At 41.5% G+C, this 26,393-nt stretch overlaps 1 protein-coding gene across 2 annotated transcripts in view; it reads right to left on the bottom strand.

Moving 5' to 3' along the window:
* Positions 1 to 26,393, bottom strand: part of adam12b (ADAM metallopeptidase domain 12b) — a 90,717-nt gene that overhangs the window by 60,700 nt on the left and 3,624 nt on the right. For both annotated transcript variants that reach the window (XM_079852945.1, XM_079852944.1), the window contains exons 2-3: positions 10,697 to 10,803; positions 8,868 to 8,941 (exon numbers count right to left, since the gene is read on the bottom strand). In XM_079852945.1, the coding sequence (XP_079709071.1) occupies positions 8,868 to 8,941; positions 10,697 to 10,803 (181 nt within the window). The remainder of the gene's footprint in view (positions 1 to 8,867; positions 8,942 to 10,696; positions 10,804 to 26,393) is intronic.

The following is a 26,393-nucleotide window of genomic DNA, read 5'->3' as shown; positions in this document are numbered from 1 at the left end:
TGTTTGTTTGACAACTTAATTTCAGTATAATAAAAATATGAGCTGTTTTCACATGCTTCTAAAAAATGGTGTGTTGTCCTGTCATACACTGTCATTAAAAGCTTTGTCAAATGACTTGCTCTTATTATGTTCTCTCTCTCTCTCCCACATTCATGCACTCCACAACCCCTGATTACACTACACACCATGTCATTAATTTCAGTTTGAAGACAGAAGAAATAATTGAAGCCCCTGAGAGGAGTAATTTGTAACAGATGGAAAGTTTACAAGCGAGTCCACAAGTGAATCCATAATTGAACGTGGCACTGTATACTCCTCGTTCTCCCTTTCATTGTTTGCTCTCTCTCAGTCTTTCTATCCTTGAATATAGTTTACATATTCCATAAAGCAACAAACATTCAAGGTGAAAGACAACCAACCTCCACAACAATACAAATTGTGTGGAATGTTTAATAACAGGAGCAGTTTATGTTCTATACTACCTCACACCTTCACCTTTTACAGACACCAATTCAGCCAGAAAAGATCAGCCGAAGAGTATATTTCCTCGTACTCATTTCAGAACAGTGTAAAAATGTTCTGAGAAATATAATAACTAATCACATTAACATTATTGATAATAACAAAAATGTCCAGTTCTCTTTGCATACAATGTATTAATAAAAAATAAAAAAATAAACAAGCAAAAACAATTGGATAATAATAATATTTCTTAATTATTCAAATATATATCTGGGTATATGTATATATATATATATATATATATATATATATACACACACACACTGTATATATTGCATTTATGATCATGTCAAATAAAAAGTAAATTCATCTGATAGTATTGTTTTTTCCCTCCACCAGGGTTTGCTGTATTGCCAGACAAATCTGTCAGACAAAATTTATCATCATCTGTGACCTGTTATCACATCTAAAACATGATGAGATACAGTATATTATATATCTAGCATTACAACAATACTGTTACGAACTGCTCAGAGACACAAAGTAGGAGATCCAAATGCAGCTTTATTGGCTGGGGCAATCCAGAGGCGTAATCCAAAGTACAGGCTAGGGTCATACACAGGCAGGTAGTCAAAACAAAGAAACAAACAAAACAAACAAAACAAGCAGGGACCAGAGGCAAGAGAGTAATCCAGGGACCAGAGGCAAGAGAGTAATCCAGGGAACAGGGCAAGATATCAAAAACCAAGAAACAAGAAAACCAGGGAAACGCTCAGAAATGCAGTGTAACACTTAACAAGACTTCGCGGTGAGTGAATGAATGAACAAGGTATATATAGACAGACTAACAGGATGATGAGACAGGTGAATGCAATCAGTGAATGAGGTACAGGTGAATGTGATCAGTGATAAGTGATGATGAGTCCGGGCAGTGAGTTATGGGAAATGTAGTTAGTGAGTGAATATGATAGTCTGATGTGGACTGCCCTCTGGTGGCTCACAAGGGCAGCTCCAGCTGGTGATCGTTACAAATACACAATACCTTATATAACTTAGAATGTTCAGAGCGCAGATCTCAGTGGATGAATGTTTTTATCATTTACTTTTTATTACTATTAAATTACATTACTATTTATTTACCTTTAATATAACATGCAAAAGTAAGGGGGAGGCTGTATCCTATCAGTTTTTCCGGCACTTACTTTAGAAAAACAATATTTCTAATTTGTCATTGTGGCCTCATTTTTAAAGGTCACTACAGGGGCCAAAAACATAGCTGCTAAGTTAAGACTGTCTTAAGAACCAATAATCAATTAGATAGGGCTTATCAGTCTTACTTTTCAGATTCAAATAGGACCAATCTACCTTTTTATGTAACTGACTTGTTATGACCCGTCTTAAAGAAAAAAATTAGATGACTTACTTCTTGTAAGAATATAGTCTAAACAGTTCATGCAACAGTCCAGGTGTGTGTGTGTCAGTTGTTGAAGGACTCCTTCCTCATTATCCTCACCTTGCTTCCCGAATCACAGGGCCACTCTAATTGTCCTCAGTTCATTAGTTTTGCTTCAGCCTGACATCAGAGCAGAGAGTCAATGATGCCATTCTCAAACAAACAACAACCCTATTCCCTGTCCATTCATGGACACTGAGTCCAAGTTTCTATGGTCATGTTTGCAGTCGTCACAGTAATGACATGTTTTGTGTGCTTGGCTATGCTCCTTCCTGTTTGGATGAATAAAAGGAAGCCTTTGCATGGCACACGCTTCTTCTCTTCCTCAGTAACAGCTGTTTGTGTCAACCAGAATAAGCTCTAAATCTTCCTACAATCTTCCTTCATACAAAGTCCTGTGGAGTTTGATCAGTTCAGTGTCTGGGATGTTGACTCTAATGCCATTATCAAGATTTACAGTCTAAAAGAGGAAGAACAATTCGAGAAAACCAACAAATGAAAAAAGTGACTGACAGCTAACTAAATGTAGGGATGCTACAAGCTAATTTTTTTCAGTAGCGTGACAGTACAGCTCATAAAAATAGTGCAGTTTTCAGTAACAAGCTATTTTACCAGCACTACATTGTTGTTTTTCATGCCACATATTGCTCATGCAGCCTAACAACCGAGCGAGCAGCGACAATAATCAAACGCACTCTCTCAGAAGGTCTCTCTCTCAAGTACCATTGGGAAATCCAATTAATTTTGGCGAATTAGTCTGTTTCGGACGGTGCATTTCAATGAACCGGCTCCAAAAATGAATTCATCCTTTCAGCATATACAGTGTAGCAAATTAGCTCTAAAGAAATATTAATAATCAATCATAACTTGTTATAATTGATTGTGAATATTTGGATCAGTTAATAGAATGAATGTAGTAAAATTAACATTACAATCAATCCACCTGTTCGTCCCGTGAACACTCAGTGTTAATTGTTTATCAATTCTAAGAAATGAAAGCTTTAGCATAAGTTCTGCCAGGAAGACTCAATTACTGCATCACTTATTACCTTCACATCTATCCAATCATATTCTAATACTTGCTGTATAAAAGATCGGTACTTACACATGGTTGAGTTCGTAGAAGCTGACGCAAACAATTACCTTCACCCACCCCACCACCACCAGGATGGTCCTGTCCTTACTTCCCGGGGGAGTCGGCTGTGCCCCTGCCTTCATCTTCAGGCAGGAAATGCAGATCTGCTACCCTCGGATTATGCACTACGGACAGGGAGAGGACACGCAGAGCAAACAAGAGAAGGGAGGAAGTCGGGAGAGTTGATGATTGGAGTTGCGATGGACTTCTTCTGCATTGAATGAAGACATTGTGCCACACTCCTGATGTTGTCCTTTGATTCTATTCTGGTTGAGAGAGTCCTCTCTCTCTCTCCTGAATGAGCACATGGCTGGTTTTGGGCCAAGGCCTGCTGCCCTGGGGCCTAGTGTGGCCACACAGGACAGCTTTGCGAACGTACCGAGAAGGCCAAGAGAGGGAAGGGCTTGTGTAGAGACCATTTAAAGCCTGAGAAAGTTCCCACCTTTCAGGGTTGGCTCAACTAATAAGAAAGGGGGAATTTCCAAGCGGGAAATCTCTCTGTTGGGAGGATTTATGACTCTATCTCAAGTGTGGTTAGACATAGGCCTTGCCGTTTGTGTCCATTTATACTCAGATAGATATAACAAACACACACTGCATTCTAAGAGAAGGTGATGTACACTAAAGTGTGAGTCATTAAATGAGGATTAATTAGATAGGAGACACGATACAGGTGGGGTTACATTGACTGTTGAGAAAGTTCCCACCTTTCAGGGTTGGCTCAACTAATAAGAAAGGGGGAATTTCCAAGCGGGAAATCTCTCTGTTGGGAGGATTTATGACTCTATCTCAAGTGTGGTTAGACATAGGCCTTGCCGTTTGTGTCCATTTATACTCAGATAGATATAACAAACACACACTGCATTCTAAGAGAAGGTGATGTACACTAAAGTGTGAGTCATTAAATGAGGATTAATTAGATAGGAGACACGATACAGGTGGGGTTACATTGACTGTTGGTTGTATCATAAAATACATACTGTAGTATCAAAGACATAATAGTACACAAGAGAGTAAATCATTCACACAGCGTCCTGGGGTGCATGTTCATTTGTAGGTCAGTTTGTCCATAAATTGATGCAGGAAAGTCTGTTTTAAGGGCTGTGGGTCTTTTCTATGGCCTCTGCTTTTTCCACGTGACCACATTTTTAACAGCAATAAAATCAACTTATCTGACCATAGTCATGGTAACCAAGACCCTTCTTGCCCTTGTTGGGGGGATGGGACCATAGATCCCAGAGTGAGTTTTAAAAATGATTTGTTAAATATAACAAATATATTTACTCCCATCAGGTCTGGGAGGAAGTGTTTGAGAGCTCGAAACACCGCCATCATTTCTAGACGATTTATGTGCCAAGAAAGAGACTGGCCTCTTGTATTTGTCAAATAGCCACTTCAGTGCCCTGTAACGGCGAACCGGCAGGGAACAACCGAACTGACTGTTCTACGACCCTCCTCAGAGGATCATTGGGAAATGCAGGCACCTCTGTGCCCTGAAGTGGCGAACTGGCAGGGAACATCCGAACTGGCAGCACTGGCAGTGCAACCGAACTGGCAGCCCTCCTCAGAGAGTCGCTTCCCAGAGGGCGCCGAAGAGAAACGGGCACTGTAATTTGATGAGGTGGAAACCTGTTCCTCCCCGGAGGGGACTGCCCTCAGAAGTCTGACAGCATCAGGACTTCTTCTTAGTCAAAGCCTTCTTCGAGATAATGACTGTCCTCAGATCTGTCTTATCCCAAGACGACTACGGCTGAGACTACTAAAGGAACCAGCCTCTCGAGACTGGCCTCTGATATTGGTCGAACAGCCACTTTGGTGCCCATGTTACGGCGAACTGGCAGGGAACAACCGAACTGACTGTTCTACGACCCTTCTCGGAGGATCGCTGGGAAATGCAGGCACCTCTGCATCCTGAAGCTGCGAACTGGCAGGGAACAACCGAACTGACTTCTTTACGACCCTCCTCGGAGGATCGTTCGGGAACGCTGATACCTCGGTGCACTGAAGCGGCGAACCGGCAGGGAACAACCGAACTGGCAGCGCTGCGACCCTCCTCAGAGAGTCGCTTCCCAGAGGGCACCGAGGAGAAACATGCACCGTATTTTGATGAGGTGGAAACCGTTTCTTCCCAGAGGGGACTGCCCTCAGAAGTCTGACGGCCTCAGCATCAGGACTCCTTCTTAGTCGAAGCCTTCTTCGAGATAACGACTGTCCTCAGATCTGTCTTATCCCAAGACGACTACGGCTGAGACTACTAAAGGCACCAGCCTCTCGAGACTTGTCTCTAGTATAGCTTGAGAAGACAATCCAGCGTTCTGAAACAGCTGACCGGCAGGAAACAACCGAACTGACCCCTCTTAAACCCTTCTTCTGCAAAATCAGACACTGAGACTAGAACTCGCTGGAGGACACAGAAAGGAGATGGGCACCATATAATGAGGTGTTATCCATTTCCCCCCAGGAATTCACCATTTATTTCCTCAGAATTAAATGACTCCTCAAAGATCAGATGAGTGTATATTTAATTTTCTCAAAAATCAAATACAGCCAAATATCAACCAGAAAAGTAAACACGGTCTGGATGAAAAGCTGAATAGTATAATAATACAGACATCTACTGTAAGTCCTCAAAGATAAGATGAGTACATATTTAATTTTCTCAAAAATTAAATAAAGCCAAATATCAACCAGACAAGTAAACATGGTCTGGGTGAAAAAGCTGAATAGTGTATTAATAGAGACATCTAACTCCTCAAAGATAAGATGAGTACATATTTAATTTTCTCAGAACTTAAATGCAGCCAAATATCAACCAGACAAGTAGAAACGGTCTAGGTGAAAGGCTGAATATAGTGTATATTAATATAGACTTCAAATCAGAAGAGTATTTAACATTTAATTTAGTCAAAATTAAATGCAGCCAGAAACAAGCAGACAAGAATACATGGTCTGAATGACAGGCTGAATATTAATTTTATAATCTCAAACAAAAAGAACCATAGCCTAATAGTATGCAAACACTAGTTTGCACACAAAAAGAGAAAGAGAGAAAGGGAATTCCCGTCTGCTCAGTTCCCTGCATATACATTGCGGACCCATTATTTACACACTGCCTCGGAAAACGCGAGATATGAGCCACTAGATTCTTATTGCAAACCCCTAATCTACTCGCTGCCTCGGCAAACGCGAGATCCGAGCCACTAGACCACAGGTGTCAAACTCAGTTCCTGGAGGGCCACAGCCCTACAAAGTTTTGTTCCAACCCTGCTTCAACACACACACCTGCAGTTTTCAAATAAGCCTGAAGGACTTGATTAGCTGATCAGGTGTGTTTAATTAGGGTTGAAGCTAAACTCTGCAGGGCTGTGGTCATCCAGGAACAGTTTGACACCCCTGCACTAGACTCTTACGGTGTGTCCAATACAGCGGCAAAACTCCGCTCAGTACCACTGGCAACGCTATAATGCCTCCGCTTTGGGGTGTGTCTGTTGCGAGTGTGTTTAATCTAAGTTTTTTTCAACATACGAACAGTATAATCATCAGCGATGCACGCGATTCCATTTAGAAATAGACAAGGTTTGTTTCCAAATGCACCAAGCAAAGATATCCTTTCAATTTTATAAACTTTTATAAACCCAGCCAGTATAATCACAATGAACACATCCAAAATAAAATATTTAACATATAACAACTGCAAAGCCTCTAATTCGTAAACAAAACGATTAACGTACAAAATCCAGCAATAACACCGGCACAATCTGCATATTTTTAAACTCTAAAGACAGATGTCACATCCTGAACCTCAGGGCAATATTGGCTGCCGACCGCGTTTTTCACTTGATATTTTCATAAAGTTGAGAACTGCCCAACCTTTTGATGCTCTCAGCGGAATGAAGGTTAGGAATGAATTGAAAACGCTAGCTCTGCTCCGCTCGCTCCCTGCCAGTGGACATGAGTAGCTTGTAGGTTGGCAAGCTATTTCAAGTTAACTTCACAACAATGCTAAATTATGTGGCTTTAAGAAGCCTAAAACAATGTACACATGCTCTCACTTTGACTGGCTTTTTCCTAATTTATGGTAAGTGTTTTCACTCAGTCTTGAGAGGAACGTGGCCCTTAAGAGAATTCAGCAAATTAAGTGAAGCAAAGCTACAACTTCACTGGGCAGCTGCTGATTAGAGTCTTTTAGCGTTATAGTGTTTGCTTGAATCTCAGAGTCTCTGACAGTCAAGCACTGAAGCCTCAATCGCCACCACACACAGTCCTAAGCCATTTATTTTGGAAATCCTTTGGATGAGCAATCAAAGTCAGCATTGCTTTCCTGTTCGTTGTGAGTTAAACCGAGTTCAAGACTGTTGTTTAGACTGTGTTGTATTGCTGATCTGTGCTTAGAGAATACAGGGAGGACAAATCCATAGGGTAAAACAACAATGATTATGAAATGAATGAATCAGAAATGAGTTCAGGATGAGGTTAGACAAAATTCAGAGAAAGATGGGAACTATCAAAGCTCTTTTATCAAATGCACTCGAGTGAATAAATGAGATCTTTAATTTTACCGTGGCTTGAAAAGATCCACACAGGCTGTTTTATTTGTTGCGGTGTTGCCACTTGCTCATCTTCCATTAATATGCAGTGAATCACTTTACATGTGTAAGAAAGCTTTCAAGAACTGACACTTCTTTGTAAAAAAGGCTCATATAAAACACTGTGGAATTGCAACCATCCAAATATGTTTGTATAGTGGTGTATTGATGGTTATGATTGCTGTGATGATGGGCACACAAAACTTTATGAGTGTCTTTCCTCTAGGTTGTGCTTTTAAATATCTGGATGAGTGATGTTATTTGTTGTGTGTTTTTGCTGTGCATGGGAAAGAGTTGAACTCAGCTTAATGTACAGAGAAGGTCAGCCTGTATCAGACGTCCCTGGAGTTTCTTTGTTGGCTCATTGGTTCTTTCTGTCTGCCTGTCTATCTATTATGGCCCCATATGTGTTACTTTTAACATTCATGTTTTTTTAAACATATGTAAATATACAATGTGTAATTTGCATATTAAACACACATTTATACAAAGACAAACATGTTATGTCTATAAATAATTACATACATGATATACATGTCAAAAATATATTTATGTATACATACATAAACATATTTATAAGGATTAGATATATGTAAATATATACAATTTAAATATACATTTTAATTTTAATTCCAAATATTGTACATCCATATGTTTTTACTTTATATGACAATATGTACATATAATTAATTTCAATATGGGCTAACTCATACACAACATATACTCTCAGATCCATTCAAGAACATATCAATGCCAAACATAATTCTATATCCAGTTCTCTACTTCAGTTCAGATTTACATTTAAAATTCAGGAATTTAAGTGAGTTTTCAATTCAGTTGTAAATAGTGTACAAGCTTGGTAAAAAAAGACAGAGGTAAGGAAAGAGAGAGGGGGGAAAATAGACATTTATAGAGCTTTTTAAGGTTTCAGCTGCTTAATGCTTCAAGCTGTAGAGATTCAAGCTGCTTGAGTGCCTCTTACTGCATTAGCCGCTTACTGTTTTAGCCCAACATTTTTGTGCAAAATGTATTGCAATATAAAATATATTAAATATTAAATAAGAAAGTGTTACATCATGTTACATATTCAGTCTACTGAAGCCATATGATAGCTGCCTAATGATAGCTTAAGTTACTTTTTTGGTTGAGCATGTGGTTTTGTAAAAAACCCTGTGTGTCTGATGATGTGTGTGGCGAATTAAGTGTCAGGAGTGTTGCGATGGAGACTTACTGGTTCTTCTCCACAGATAAAATCAGCTGTTGTCCTTCTGCTAGGATTAGGATGCGCAGCGAAGCAGGAGGTGTCTAAATAAATGAAAAACAAAACAATCACTTCATGTCCTGTTTTCCTGTTTCAACCAATTTACTCTAAACCCTGCAGCTTCCCAATTGAAACACACACACACACACACACGCATAGCCTTCACACCTTTAAATGACCTCAGGTTTTTATCCAGCGCACCAGACAGAGCCATAGAGCCAAAACGAAGCTCTCCAAATGTCATTTTGCACATAATAATGTGTCAAACACTGCACAGGGCCGAAGCTTGTGCATTCATGTATAGCCACTGCATCTTCATTCACTCGACTCATCCAAAGACATGAGGAATATGAACTGAGTTGTACACTCAAATATCATTTAAACATAAAACGATTCTTGATAAATTATGATAAACAAGCCAGCAGTGTTGCCAGAAATGTTCAAGTGAGTTGGTGAATCGGGGTGGACCTCTATGCTGTAAATGTTCTCAGATTTTATTGTGAATTTTATATATGGCTTTTCCTAGCCTATATGATACAATATATTTGTTTTTCGCAACCTAATGTACAATTGCACCATTGTAATTTATTGTATTATATTGCTGTTTTGTGTGTGTTTGTGTTGTTTATGTCCAAATATGTGTTTACTTACAAAAAGTACCATGATAATACTTTGTTTTTTTTGGACATGGTAATGATGATAATTCCATGTGTTTACAGAAGAATTCTCTTCTGTGTTTTCTGTGCACATTATTACTATTATTCTTTTTTTTTTTTCAAATTGCAAAACAGAATCATGCATGTGTGTACTCCTGAAATATTTCTGAATAACTCAACAGCTTACTATTTCTTACTAAACAGCTGAGAGAGCAAATCTTCCTCCATTACTCCAGCTGGACTGATTTGGCTTTGGGCCATCAGTCGGGCCACTCGTGGTGCAGACCGACAGGTCCTTGATTCTGAGTGGAATTTCCTCCCTGAAATACGCTACCCTCACCATAACCTCAATCTCCACCTGCAAATGTTTAATAGCAATCACCTCGGAAAGCAAAGCAAAGCCAACCATTCGCTAGCACTGCATTTTCATGACATACAAAACTTTTTCCTAACAATGCATTAAAGACATTCCCAACATCTCAGACAGTTATGAAAAGCTCTGGGTGTCGAGTTTTCGGTGCCTAAGCCTCCGAACCAGGCAGTGAAATGGACTAAGTGCCATGTGCCAGAATCAGACACTGCTCTGAGCTACGGAAGACGTTTGACTGTAATATTCACTGGAGCTCAAGTAACTCGAGTGCGGAGACTGGAATCAATTAAGCCTTAATGACGAAGACCATGTGACTTTTTGCGACAATGTCGCCACGGCTTCAGGCACTTAATCTAATCTAATGTACTCCAAAACAGTTTTCAAGATTCATCACCTCATCACTCAGCCTTTGTGCCTCCGGTGCCGTTTGGCAGTCAGGCCTTTCACTCATTTTCACAAATGACCCTTTTAGAGCTAAAAGGCTGTGGCTCAATAATGATACTGACTATGGGAGTCATACATTGTGAACTAATTTGTACCGTAGTCTAATGTTATACCATTTCGAACTGAAGTGAACTTGCACTGGACTCAATATATTATTCATTTAAAAAGAGTGTATGCAAGTCAGTGCTATTCCAAATCAAAAACTCATATAAAAATATAAATAAACACTGGCAACGAGACATCATGATGGAAGTGCAAATGACTTTCTAGAGGTTTAGGGAAAAATGTGGAAAATGGTGAGCAACAATATATACAGTGCTCTTTCTTACCCTGGAGCGGAGCCAGCTGATTGGGCGCTGCTCTGTTCCTTCCAGCAGTAGCGGTGCCATGGTGTGGTAGTGTTTCAGTTTGTCGAGCACACTTTTTAGTTGCCTCCCTGCACAAGCGACAAAAAACAACAACAACCATTAGTGTTGCAGTGGATACCAGAGACACAATATGCGGTGCTGCTGAGCTCTCTCTCTCTCTCTCTCTCTCTGTGTATGTGTGTGTGTGTGTACTGGAGGCAAAAAGTTCAAATGACCAACAGTTAAATGTGGAATTGCAAACTGAAGACAGCAGTGAGTATGCAGTGCTGCAGTAAATTAGGACCAGCATAAACAGACGCTGAGCTAAAGACCATTAACCCAATAGAAATCCTGGAAGAGAATTAGTATTTAAGTCATGGGTTCCCTCAGGATTTCTAATGTTTTTTAAGATGGCAGTTTTCAAATTATGAGTAAAATAAGGTGCCCTATGCAACAAAATTCCATTACTGAACATTCAATTGTTGCCTTACCACAATTCACTATGCTTAGCCTACAATAATGATTTATATTTTGAGTGGTCGGACAAATTTGGTCACCTTGTGAAAAACGTCCATCTACCGTACTCAAATAAATGTGGTGTAGGATTTACTTTTGAACAATTTTCTATCAGAAATTTCTAATAAATTTCACATATAATTACAAAGAAACAGCAAGTAACACATTGAATCAAACAATGACATTTTGAAGTAGAAAGACTACAACAGTATTTTCTTGTAAAACATACTCCAGTAATCTTTTTTACAACTTTGAAAAACAGTGTATAGAGTGCAACGGTGCCTGTTCACCTTTTCAGCAGCCTTGGTTCCATAGGGATTTGAAAAAAGTATTTAATATTATAAGCCATGAACCAAACCAAACCACACACGTTACAAGCTCTGATTTAAAGCTATACTGTATATATAGTGGTTCGAGTGTATTGTGTATCTGATGGCTTATTGATTAACATCCAGTAGATCTATATTTTTCTTTTAAGGTTTAAAGTTATCGTTAAATATCAATTCCTCTATGGAGAAAATGGAGATTTATACTTCTGGAACCCAACTATTTCAAACTATGGAGGCAGATGTAGTACTTGCTAAGTATACCATATACCTAAGTAACTTGGTGATAGAGAGGCAAATGCTTTGTAGTGAAGCTTCAATATTACCAGAAGAGACAGATGAACTGAAGGGCCAATTGTGGTCTATAATATAAAATTGTTTGTGTGCTGTTTGTGTTAATTGCTAACATGTTGCTGCATACAGTTATGGAATGATACATCAAGCACATAAACCACATCCTTGCGAGCAATATTTTCAAATATTAATGGAAGCCCATGTATTTGAGAACTGAAAGAACTTTCTGTGTAAATAACAAGGAGTTAAGTTGTCTGCTGTGTTCCATTCAACTCATAAAATCTGAATTTTCAATGCCATATTTGAACATGGAAATGCGCAACAGACCTGCACTTGATGTTAGAATTTCAATTTATCATCTCATAAGGACACTCTGATACTTGCGAATGATGTAAAGTGAACATGGCTGCACCCTGAGAGAATTATATTCACTTTTATCTGTATACTATGATGAATCAAAAGAATGCTTGATGAATTAGCATTTCAGGTTGGGCTACAATTTGATTTCTGAACAAAAAAATCTCTAAAAAATTTATAAAAAACAATGCAGTGAATGGATGAGTATGCTGAGTGCATGTCATAATTTGACGTCAGTATTTGTATGAGCTAGAGGATGTACAATGGGGTCCAAAGGTTTGAGGCCCTTGATAAAAAAAAAAAAATTAAAAAAAAAACCTTATTCTTTTAGTACAAAAATTCATTACTTTTCTCACACTGGCATGTAATGAGAAGAATGATAAACTTGACTTGACTTGCTTCTGTGTTTCGTGAGTGTAGTTGCGTCATCAGTCTAAATCAAAAGGCTTCTCTCTTCTTTCCCCTCAGTGAAAGCGTTGTGTCCCCACAGGGCCAAAGCGTTCCATCCTCAGCTGAACCTCAACACTACGGAATCCATTATGAATGAGGGCGACAGACATGGAAAGAGCAAGAAACGGAGAGGGGGTGTAAGAGAGACACAGAGGCGCACAATAGAGCAGTGCAGCCTTAAGAGCGGCAGAAGCAGCGGAGTGACAGCACAACATGTTTTTTCTCTCATCTCTCTGAGGGCTGGATCCCTCCCTTCTTTCTTTCTCTCGCTCACTGACTCACTGACAAACACACACACACACACACACACACACGTCATCTGCATTCTGAAGGAAAATGATTCCACCCAAGATATATTTTTTATATTTTTAATTTTTTTAATTAATTAGACAGAAAACTTGAATTTGATAGGTCAATCGCAACATTCTGCAGTCAAATACTTTTACATTGTTTGTGACATTTGCCCAAATTTAGTGGCCATTACACAAAAAATATTTGCATGTATTTATTATATACTCTCATGCCTTTCTTTTTGCATTTAAATCTTTATAAAAGAAATCCTGAGGGTCATAGAGAACTTTGTTATTCCACCTTCACAAAGAGACGAGAGCCATCCATTATGTCTCCTTGTTTATCTAAATGCGAGGTAAGGTGTAGATTTTGGACATATATCATGCTAATTTTATTGTATTTTTTTTTAAATAGTTTGGGCTACCATAAATGCATGAATATGGTAATTATTCAGTTAAATAGTTCTTTTAAATCAATCATGGATTAAATCCAGGTACCACTGTATTACCATTTAGTAGGGCTAGGTTGAAAATTATTTCTCATTTTTAATCGATTATCATTTTGATGAATCATCGATTCCTAAATCCCAATAATTGATCTTTTAGTCTGTGCTGTTTTTAGCTGTTGTGTGAACAAAACTTCACTAAACATTATTTGTTGTAGTGCACAGCCCATCCAATAAAAAACAATTTACAGATTCTCAGCTTTCAGATTCTGTCCATCTATCTATAAATTACAGGAACGTCTTTCTGTCTGTCAAGTCAAGTCAAGTCAAGTTTATTTATATAGCGCTTTTCACAACATAGGTTGTATCAAAGCAGCTTCACAGTAATAAATTAAAACAATACATCAATGTTTGTTTCTAGTGGAACGTCCACGTTTGGTAATGCTGATCAATGGTATCGTTGATTGATTAATTCAATTAAATATCCCCAAATATCCCCAACTGAGCAAGCCAAAGGCAACAGTGGCAAGGAACCGAAAAACTCCATCAGGTGACCTAATGGAGAAAAAAAAAACCTTGGGAGAACCCGGGCTCAGTCGGGGGCCAGTTCTCCTCTGGCGTTTATGAACTAGAGACCGGATTTAACTGTAAGATTAAAAGTATTATATAAATGCCTGGCTGAAGAGATGCGTCTTTAATCTAGTTTTAAACTGGGAGAGCGAGTCTGAGCAACGAACAGTATCCGGAAGACTATTCCAGAGTTTTGGAGCTAAATGTGAAAATGCTCTCCCTCCTTTGGTGGATCTGGATATCCTAGGTATGACCAAAAGCCTCGAATTTAGTGATCTTAAAGAGCGCGATGGATTATAGGGCGATAGAAGATCGGTTAAATAGACTGGAGCTAAGCCGTTTAGGGCTTTATAAGTCAGTAGCAATACCTTGTAATTAATACGTGACTTTATAGGTAACCAATGTAGTGATGATAAAATTGGTGTTATATGATCATATTTTCTTGATCTAGTTAGAACTCTAGTGGCGGCATTTTGAACTAACTGTAGCTTGTTTATTGAGGATGCAGGACAACCAGCTAATAAAGCATTACAGTAATCTTGTCTCGAGGTCATGAATGCATGAACTAACTTTTCTGCATCAGAAACTGATAGCATGTTACGTAGCTTAGCAATGTTTCTAAGGTGGAAAAAGGCTGTTTTTGTAACATATGAAATATGATTTTCAAAAGACAGGTTGCAGTCTAGTATAACACCCAGGTCTTTTACTGTAGAGGATGAAGTAACAGGACATGAGCACAGCACAGGACCAGAGGCCACTCCCCCTCTCACACTGACACTGAGTGAGCACAGCGCAGGACCAGAGGCCACTCCCCCTCTCACACTGACACTGAGTGAGCACAGCGCAGGACCGGAGGCCACTCCCCCTCTCACACTGACACTGAGTGAGCACAGCGCAGGACCAGAGGCCACTCCCCCTCTCACACTGACACTGAGTGAGCACAGCGCAGGACCAGAGGCCACTCCCCCCTCACACTGCACACTGAGTGAGCACAGCGCAGGACCAGAGGCCACTCCCCCTCTCACACTGACACTGAGTGAGCACAGCGCAGGACCAGAGGCCACTCCCCCTCTCACACTGACACTGAGTGAGCACAGCGCAGGACCAGAGGCCACTCCCCCCTCACACTGCACACTGAGTGAGCACAGCGCAGGACCAGAGGCCACTCCCCCCTCACACTGCACACTGAGTGAGCACAGCGCAGGACCAGAGGCCACTCCCCCTCTCACACTGACACTGAGTGAGCACAGCGCAGGACCAGAGGCCACTCCCCCTCTCACACTGACACTGAGTGAGCACAGCGCAGGACCAGAGGCCACTCCCCCTCTCACACTGACACTGAGTGAGCACAGCGCAGGACCAGAGGCCACTCCCCCTCTCACACTGACACTGAGTGAGCACAGCGCAGGACCAGAGGCCACTCCCCCCTCACACTGCACACTGAGTGAGCACAGCGCAGGACCAGAGGCCACTCCCCCTCTCACACTGACACTGAGTGAGCACAGCGCAGGACCAGAGGCCACTCCCCCTCTCACACTGCACACTGAGTGAGCACAGCGCAGGACCAGAGGCCACTCCCCCTCTCACACTGACACTGAGTGAGCACAGCGCAGGACCAGAGGCCACTCCCCCTCTCACACTGACACTGAGTGAGCACAGCGCAGGACCAGAGGCCACTCCCCCCTCACACTGCACACTGAGTGAGCACAGCGCAGGACCAGAGGCCACTCCCCCTCTCACACTGACACTGAGTGAGCACAGCGCAGGACCAGAGGCCACTCCCCCTCTCACACTGACACTGAGTGAGCACAGCGCAGGACCAGAGGCCACTCCCCCTCTCACACTGACACTGAGTGAGCACAGCGCAGGACCAGAGGCCACTCCCCCTCTCACACTGACACTGAGTGAGCACAGCGCAGGACCAGAGGCCACTCCCCCCTCACACTGCACACTGAGTGAGCACAGCGCAGGACCAGAGGCCACTCCCCCTCTCACACTGACACTGAGTGAGCACAGCGCAGGACCAGAGGCCACTCCCCCTCTCACACTGACACTGAGTGAGCACAGCGCAGGACCAGAGGCCACTCCCCCCTCACACTGCACACTGAGTGAGCACAGCGCAGGACCAGAGGCCACTCCCCCTCTCACACTGACACTGAGTGAGCACAGCGCAGGACCAAAGGCCACTCCCCCCTCACACTGCACACTGAGTGAGCACAGCGCAGGACCAGAGGCCACTCCCCCTCTCACACTGACACTGAGTGAGCACAGCGCAGGACCAGAGGCCACTCCCCCTCTCACACTGACACTGAGTGAGCACAGCGCAGGACCAGAGGCCACTCCCCCTCTCACACTGACACTGAGTGAGCACAGCGCAGGACCAGAGGCCACTCCCCCTCTCACACTGACACTGAGTGAGCACAGCGCAGGACCAGAGGCCACTCCCCCTCTCACACTGACACTGAGTGAGCACAGCGCAGGACCAGAGGCCACTCCCCCTCTCACACTGACACTGAGTGAGCACAGCGCAGGACCAGAGGCCACTCCCCCTCTCACACTGCACACTGAGTGAGCACAGCGCAGGACCAGAGCCCACTCCCCCTCTCACACTGCACACTGAGTGAGCACAGCGCAGGACCAGAGACAGAGAGGGTCGAAGAAAGCAGCGGAGCTTAAGTAGCCTTTTCTCAGAGTTCACTGTGTTGCCTCCTCCCTGAATCGTCGCGCTTATTCATTTGTGGATGTTAACTGAATCTGTAAGTCAGCTACACTGTTTACTTCTGAATATTATATTTTATTCTGGTGCACTTAACGTTATCGCTACTGTGTAATAATAGCCTATGCTTTTCACCAACTAAACATATCCTATTCAATGCGTTCAGAGTCTCTTTCACGGCCAATATTTGTAGTAGCCTATTCACAAACTGTTTGCTCAAGCATAGCCTGGTTTCAATGCTAAGTTATTACTGTGTCATGCGCACTGAAGTTAGCCTGTAACTATGTGATGGTGAATATGCTATGTTAAATAGTTGCCCTGCCTATTCAACAGGATAGCTCATGTAGGCTATGCAGGCTTAAACAAGGTTAACTCTCCTCTTACCGATCGTGACGGCAAATCCCCATCTTTCCAGTGTAAGCCATCCTCACTTTTCATCATTGAAACAACCAAGTTAGCTGTTTATGTGTTCTCCTTTGTTGTGCTTAACATTGTTTTATCGGTCATTAACTGGATAGTAGTCAACAAGTCAAACATAGCCTGATCTCAATGCTAAAATTGTATAGAATGGTTATATGACTGTTTTCGGGTTGAATGGTGGTCTTCTCGCACCCCCTGAGCGCCTGTGAGCCGAAAAACCACCCTTGCAACTTTGGGCCGGTGTGCCGCCGGCCTCAGTGTCAGGAAGTATCACGTGATATCAGGTCTCGCGATGTAACGAATTGCTTTACGGCACTGCACAGATACACTATCTAAACATTTATTTGCTAGCCTTCTGTGTATCATACATACCTCAGTGGACATGGCTCGGTGCGTTCGCCGGCTTCTTTGAAAACAAATGCACATGACCAGCGGGAGAAGATGGGAGGGGGGAGAGTCGCCAACGAGTTTTGACGACAGTGTTGTCAAATATCTATTCCGAAGCTGTAGGGGGAGCTCTATAGAGAAACCCGCGAGCAAAAAGCGAGAAAACAGCGAAGAAATCGGCAAAGCTGCATAGTGCTGCTTTAACAAAATTAACATGTACTGTATGATGTACATCCAAGTCAATCTATATTGAATCAACTTAAATCAATATTGCAATCGAATCAAAATTGCTTGTGAATCAAAATAGAAATTAATTGTGTCAATCAATACCCAGCCTTCCCATTCAGTACCACAACTATGGCATAGTACTTTTGGTAAAGGTCCGAACAAAGATACTCAAATCCTAGAACAAAATGATATGATCACAAAATCATTGCAAGGAGACTATAGGAACCAAACAGCTCCTAAATACACATACAGCTCCTAAATACACATCCTGTACGAAGTGGACTAGTATGCCATGGTTAGCCATTAATAGAGAAAATACTCAATGAGAAACTTGTCAGCTCATAACACATATTCCGTCTGTTGGGCTCACTGGGCTCATAGCTCTTTGCTGCTGGTTTCTCAGACACCCATTATTACCCACGATTCAGCATTCTGAGGGAGACAGGAAGTGGCAATGTCAGTCCCCAGCCCCCCCAACCCCCAGACCTAATTTCCTTTCTGTCGTTGTCATTTACCCTTCCCTCTCCTTCTGCTGTTTTTGTCCAAGGATTCAATTTAGGAATAAGCTTTGCACACTTGCATAAAACTGGCATTTGTGTGTAATCAGGAAAAGAGTAATAAATCGTCATGATTTTTACCTATTCATGCATGCAAGAAATAAACTAAACATTCACATGGATAGATAATATACAGTCAGTCATTTTACATCAATTAATTAATGTTACACCAAATAACCTAATCAATATTACACCAAATCACCTAGTAAATATTACACCAAAAACTACCTTTGAAAATATGGCAGTAACACATTACAGTAATGCTATCGAATAATAAAACCATGTACTTTAAAATATGCAGTAGAACTGAAAAGTGGCCAATATTCATGTGCTATTTATTTTCATGGTATTGAAGGGACTTCAAAAACCATGGTAATACCTCTCATCATAATGCAAAACAGTCACAAGCCACATCAGCAAAATCACCAGAGCTCAATGCATTTCATTGTCACCGGAATTCACACACCAGCCTTCCGTCAAAAACAATATGTTTTTGTACAGTGTCTAGCTGTGGTTAAAGCTCTCCCTGCATGTAAGCAGAGCACATCAGCCGGGTTCAGGAAGTAAACATCCTATTTACTTTCTTCACACAAACTGGTTAATAACAATAAACTTCTCAAGACAACCATGATCTCTGAAGTTATTAATCAATATGCTTCTGTTTTATTGTCATTGTTTTTTTATTTGATTCCATCTTGTATATACTGCATCATGGGCTGCATAGTTCATTGTCTAGCATTGTTTGCTTTTTAAATATATGTTTTTGCTTCAAAACAAAGTGTGTAATGTCTTCGTTATTCTCAGGGCTGGTTAGTTTGGTTTATGGCTTCTTTTTTTTTTTTTAAATCCCTATGGAGGAAAATAATGGGGAAAATTCTTCCGGAACCAAGGCTGCTGAAAAAGTGGACAGTCATTGTTGCACTCTATATGCGTACATCCCTGCTTAGTATGCAGAAAGAAGTATGTCAAATGAGTAGAATATTAATAAAGTAGCTAGACAACACCCAGACAGTAGGGCTGCACGATTAATCGTATTTTAATCGTGATAATGATTTCTGCTGCTCTCGATTAATTCAAAATAATCATCACAATATTTCCCCCGCTGATTATTTGTCCTGAATTTTTTTTTATTTAGACATTTCCGTTATCTTGCATTGGTAACACGCCTCCACTATCATTCCTTCAGAATTTAGATGTGTGTACCTTGAGCTTTTCCTTTCCTTCACATCCATATTTCAAGCTATTTGAAGCCAGGGCTGATGACTTGACCAGATTTATTAGTCTAGTGTCAGCATGAAAACCCCAGAGAATGTGTGTGTGGGCTTACGCGCATGCGCATATGGGTGTGTTTTATTGAACATAATGAAATTCCATTGAGGCTTCTAACTAAATACAGCACTGATAGCAGCAGGCCAAACAATTCTTCAGGTCACAATATAATGAAGCTTGAGTGCTTTATAGATGTTCTGTTGGATCAGTTTGGGGCCAGAGAGAGGAAATAAAGCAAATATTTGAGGTAAAATAATAAAAAAACACCATAAATGCATAAATTAAATGCTGCTCAGTAATTATTTATCTAACATTTTTTGTTATATTCTCTTTATTGATACAAAGCCCAATTTATGTTTTAAACAGACCACAAAGGAAAAGTCCAAGATGTTTAGCAGCTTTTATGTGGGAATTTTAATGACATGTGTGGGAACCACTGCACATGTTTGTAATGGTGCAAACTTTCTGTGAAATTCACAGAAATTGACAGGGATGATTATTCGCACATGCTCCGGTCAGATTTTACATCCATGGTTTTGATCACAGAGGAGTGATCATTTTTAAGTACAGTGCTATGCATAAGTTTAGACACCCATGCTAAAGTTGACTAAAAAGAGGAATAAAAAATCATCTTTTGGAAACTGAACTTAATGCCTTAATTAAAAAAAATTAGGAAAAATCCAACCTTTAAGGACACAAATTTTCTTTGTGAATGAATAATATATCGTAAATAAATAAATGTTCTTCCTTAAAATACAGGGTGCATAAGTTTGGACACCCCTATGTTAAATTCCCATAGAGGCAGGCAGATTTTTATTTTTAAAGGCCAGTTACTTCATGGATCCAGGATACTATGCATCCTGATAAAGTTCCCTTGGCCTTTGGAATTAAAATAGCCCCACATCATCACATAGCCTTCACCATACCTAGAGATTGGCATGGAGTACTTTCCATAAGATCATCTCTCAATGCAAATCAAACCAGCTATTAGGCTAACTGAAATAAAACCATGCCAATCTCTAGGTACTTATGCACCCTGTATTTTAAGGAAGAAAATTTATTTATTTACGATACATTATTCATTCACAAAGAAAATTGGTGTCCTTAAAGGTTGGATTTTTCCTAATTTTTTTAATTAAGGCATTAAGTTCAATTTCCAAAAGATGATTTTTTATTCCTCTTTTTAGTTAACTTTAGCATGGGTGTCTAAACTTATGCATAGCACTGTAACCTTTTTCCAGTAGATGTTTAAACTTCTACTTGGGTACTTACTTACTTACCTATTTTTATTTTATTATTTTCGCAATTTGACATATACCAGCTCAAAATGCCTATTTAATGAGACAGGGGTCTAATGTACCAGTCACACACTGGATAGAGTTTAAATAGGTAAATGCTATAGGATTCCAACCTTATTATTATGAATCACTATATTTACATTTATGCATTTGGCAGAAGTTTTTATCCAAAGCGACTTACATTGCATTTCAGGGTACACATTTTACATTCTTATCAGTTATTGCTTTCCCTGGGAATCGAACCCATGACCTTGGCGTTGCAAGCGCCAACGCTCTACTGTGTGAGCAACTAATGAAAGCTCATTTGGAGTCTGCACAGTTCATGAGTCATTGTGAATCATACAAGACCAAAGAACTGATCTGTTAACTTTAGACTCAAATCTGACTGAATAATTGGATCTGTGAGCCATTAACTGCAGCAATTGGTTCATATTCACAGAAATAATAATTTGTCATTTTTGAATCATTAAATGTGTGAACCTGTTCAACTGATTCCTTGAAATTCAAACAAGTTCACATAAGTTGAACTTTTTTCAAATGCAAATGACCAGATTTGCATAAATCCTTTAGCAAATCAAGCGCTTAAAGAATACAACGCAACCAGCGATCACAGTTCAGTCATACTGAAAAAGCTAGCGGACACCTGTCAGCAGTCACTTTTAAAGTATCTCATATTCAGAATCAGTAATGAGGACTTTCTTCTACCACTAAGCAGACAAGTTAATGATAAGTTTCTTGTTTGCAGCGTCTTCAGGTTTCTGAGTGGATGAGATGAATACATTAGTACTCTCCTAACAGCCTGGAAAAGCACCGTCAGCACTTTGAGAGTCAGCAACTGAAACAGGACGAGAGGTGAGAGATTGAAAGAGGAAAGTGCGATAGTGAGTGGAGAGAACTGGAGATTAAGAGGGTGTGTGTCAGTTCGAGAGAGAGTGAGTGTGTTGGTAAATGGCTAATGCGGGTGTGATGGTGTGAATGAAGGGAGATTACTGACTGAGAGAATCTATAGACTTTGTGACCTTGCAATAATAATCTCTCTCTCTCACTCTGTCATTCTCTCGCTCACTGAGCTCACTGCTATTGATGTGTAGATACAGATTATGAATTTGAGGCTCAGAGAGAGTTTGGAAGATCGACAGCTTAAATGGTTGAGGCTGACTATGAGTGACGTCTTATGATATTAGACTCTTTAAACAGTGGCCCTTTATGGTTAAGGACTTCTGATGTTCATTTATCCTGGGGAACATATATTCATCTCCAAGCATTGGTTTTCTATTTTAATCAATTAATATACTACTGTATTCATATCCAAATTTAAAAATAAAATAAGGAATGAAGGAAAAGAGGGAACATTTAACTCAGATAATTAATAAAGGTCTCATTTAAAAATGTGGATGGATGGACGGATGGCCGGACGGACGGACCGACAATAATTTCCTAAATTTCTAAATATTCCAAAAGGACTTCCATTTCATTAAATCACCTTAACATAAATAAACTATGCAATTAATGAACATAAATTCACATTATTCTCCGATCAAGGTCGATATTCTCGTTAAACCTAGCGTTTTACATGCTCCAGAGTCTATTAGAATATAAATACAGAGATCATACTTTAAATAAACAAAGATGTTCTTTCCCCCCTATTTTGATCTGCCATCTATTACACTGTTGACTTTCGCTCTTCTGTATTTTTCGATTCATGAACTCTCTTCTCTTAAGGGTTGTGAATCTCTTCATCTAACTTTTTTATTATAATTTTAATCATCTCGGAATTAGTTTCTTATGGACATGCACAAATATAAATATGCTATATTGCTGTAACGGGGTATGTTGTTATGGGAAGAAGGAGGCGGGAACCGGCGAACATTTAAAGACTTTTAATAATAAAAATAAAACAAATACAAAATGAAAGTAAAAGCCAGCAGCCCCTCACGGACGACTGCTGGCCACACAAAACAGAAACAACACATCAAATAAAACTCAGGCCTGTTCCTCTCTCGCTCTTCACTGTCGTCGCTCCTCCTTTATGCTTCCGCTCCTCCGTGAGAGATGCGAGACCGGTGCGTCGCGCACGTGTCGCTCATTATCAATCGCGCCACCGGCCTCGCGCCGTCCTCCCACGGCCCTCGACCTCGTCGTGCTCGCCACATACCCCCATCGGCCCTCGCAGGCCGGGGGGCACCCACGAGACTGCGCTTACTCCCCCTCCCCCCCTCCCCGGGGGGACCGATCGCGGCGGCTGCGGTACCTGGGCTGGAGGTATGGATAGACGAGGTGAGGGAAAAGGAGACGGAAGCACGAGGAGCGACAGAGACGAGAGAGGGGAGAGAGAAAAAAAAAAAAAAAAATTCTTGATCCGGTTCCCGGACACACTGCCGCTCGGTCCTCAACCGGCTGAGAGTCACTCGCGGTGCCATGCGATGGTACTGGACATTCGTTGGGGGACGACTCAACGCTCTTCCGCCTCCTGGCGGCCGGCAGTGACTCCTCCTGTCGAGGGCAGCCGGCAGCGAGTTTCCCGTTCCCTGCTCCGCCCCCATCATGGCCGACGGCAACAGGCTCCGGCCCACGGCGAACGGGAGCGACTCCTCCGCTCCCTCTTGGACGGCAGCCACCCCTCCTCGACCCAGGAGCACGGTGTCGAGCTCTCCGTCCCACCAGATCTTCCATCGCTCCAGCACCATCGCCTCGGGCAGCAATCGGCGGCCGTCGCTCCCTCGTGCTGCCCGACCTCCTCAGCACCGCGATCCCCCCCAGCAGCGAGGGCTCTCCGACAGCGTGTCACTCCTTCTTCCCGGGTTTCGGCACCAATGTAACGGGGTATGTTGTTATGGGAAGAAGGAGGCGGGAACCGGCGAACATTTAAAGACTTTTAATAATAAAAATAAAACAAATACAAAATGAAAGTAAAAGCCAGCAGCCCCTCACGGACGACTGCTGGCCACACAAAACAGAAACAACACATCAAATAAAACTCAGGCCTGTTCCTCTCTCGCTCTTCACTGTCGTCGCTCCTCCTTTATGCTTCCGCTCCTCCGTGAGAGATGCGAGACCGGTGCGTCGCGCACGTGTCGCTCATTATCAATCGCGCCACCGGCCTCGCGCCGTCCTCCCACGGCCCTCGACCTCGTCGTGCTCGCCACAATTGCTAAAAGTAATAACAACAGCAACTCGGCAGTGAAGTGGTAGGGCACGTAAAATCACAGAGCAGGGTCAGCACATGCTGAGGAGCACAGTGCGCAGAATTCGCCAACTTTCTGCAGAGTCAATAGCTACAGACCTCCAAACTTCGTGTGGCCTTCAGATTAGCTCAAGAACAGTGTGTAGATAGAATTGGTTTCCATGGCCGAGCAGCTGCATCCAAGCCTTACATCATCAAGTGCAATGCAAAGGGTCGAATGCAGTGGTGTAAAGCATGTCGCCACTGGACTATAGAGCAGTGGAGACGTGTTCCCTGGAGTGATGAATCACTCTTCTCTGTCTGGCAATCAGATGGACAAGTCTGGGATTGGCAGTTGCCAGGAGAACGGTACTTGCCTGACTGCATTCTGCCAAGTGTAAAGTTTGGTGGAGGGGGGATTATGGTGTGGGGTTGTTTTTCAGGGGTTCCAGAGAAAGGAACTCTTAATGCTTCAGCATACCAAGACATTTTGGACAATTTCATGCTCCCAACTTTGTGGGAACAGTTTGGAGATGGCCCCTTCCTTTTCCAACATGACTGGGCATCAGTGCACAAAGCAGGGTCCATAAAAACATGGATGAGCGAGTTTGGTGTGGAGGAACTTGACTGGTCTGCACAGAGTCCTGACCTCAACCCGATAGAACACCTTTGGAATGAATTAGAGTGGAGACTGCGAGCCAGGCCTTCTCATCCAACATCAGTGCCTGACCTCACAAATGCGCTTCTAGAAGAATTGTAAAAAATTCCCATAAACACACTCCTAAACCTTGTGGAAAGCCTTCCCAGAAGAGTTGAAGCTGTTATAGCTGCAAAGGGTGGGTCAACTCCATATTAAACCCTATGGATCAGGAATGGGATCTGCATGTAAAGGCAGACGTCCCAAAACTTCTGGCAATATAGTGTAAATATTCTGTTACATCAGATGTTGAAAACAAGATGCTTGCATGACTCTATTGTAAGGTAATATTGTTGTGCTTGTTAACATGTTCACTTGTTAATTAATTCAGTTTGTCGAAAGTACACTTTCATTACTAAAAATCAAGTAATGTATGCTGGTGTTCGTGAATAAGCACAAAAAATGCTGCCTGCTTTTCATTTGGCGCACTTTAAAAATGTTCTTTTAAATGTTCTTATTTAATGTAGAATCAAACAGACTACAATGAAAAGAATATTTTGTATCAAAATTGTTTTAACTAAATATATATTCCTGAATAAATATCTGCACAAATGCAACACATTCACAAATACATGTAAATAAAGTAAATTTTGAAGACAGTTTAGTTGTCTAATAGTACCTAATAGACATTTTGACAACATGTTTGGCGAAAACCATACACACAATGACAGCGAAAGACTAATGAGTGCAAAGAGCTCAGACCCGTACACCACCTGACTGCACAAACTGAGCACTATTGTCTGAGCCACAATCAATAACTGGGCTTTTCTGCCAATCAGTGAATGACAGTGTGTTTGTTTGTCTGTCTGTTTGTTTGTGTGTGTGTGTGTGTGTGTCTTTAGGGAGGTGTTGAGCTCTGGATCAATGCAGAGAACAACAGGGGTCCATTCAACATTCAGAAACTCAGACACAGTGAAAGTGGTTTCAGTAGACTACAGTGTCTTATACTAGAACACTTAAAATTTTGAAATGAACATTAGAATTAATGCATCAGCTTTACATCAATCCACAAGAGATTTTGCAATAAACCTTTTTGATCATCCTGAACGTGTGTGTGCAATGAGGATGATTGGCTTATGTGTGTGATAGTGTGTGTCACTCTCCAGAAGGTAAAGCCAGACCCCTCCCATGCAGAATGGATTGGTCATGGAGGACAAGGCCACTGTGAAGTGGCTGCTGGAACAAATCTGAATCCTTTTAATTAAACAGAAACACAAACACACATATGGTCCAGAATCAAGCGGGTGTGGTAAAAACGTGTCAACATTTGGTGATCACCCCACCCTTCAACACAAAGCATTATCCCAAAAACTCCACAGAAGTGTTTCTACCTATCTCTTTCTCACATGAAAAACAATCATACACAGGAAGGGAACTGTAGATTTCAACGGAAATTCCCACCAGATTCACCACTATTTTATCAATGCGTTCCTCTTTCTCTGTCAGAGTTTACTACAGGGGTGGTCACACTAGACTTCCATTGATTTCCATTCATACGCATGCGAATGTGGGAGAAAGGAAACGCAAGCTCATGCAAATTTTGCTGTATTCCAAAGCTCATGTCTGGTGAAGACTGGCCTGCGAATTATCACTTGACGATGTATAACTAACAGAAGATTGATACTTCATGGTGTGACCGCTTAGCTGAATTAAAAGTTCAACTTTTTGCAACATAGCAGTAAAGTGTATTAGATT

Source organism: Squalius cephalus (genome assembly GCF_949319135.1).
Source record: "Squalius cephalus genome assembly, chromosome: 20".
NCBI classification, from domain to species: Eukaryota; Metazoa; Chordata; class Actinopteri; order Cypriniformes; family Leuciscidae; genus Squalius; species Squalius cephalus.
The sequence above is the reverse complement of the archived record's forward strand: the minus strand, read 5'-3'. Positions and strand labels throughout refer to the sequence as shown.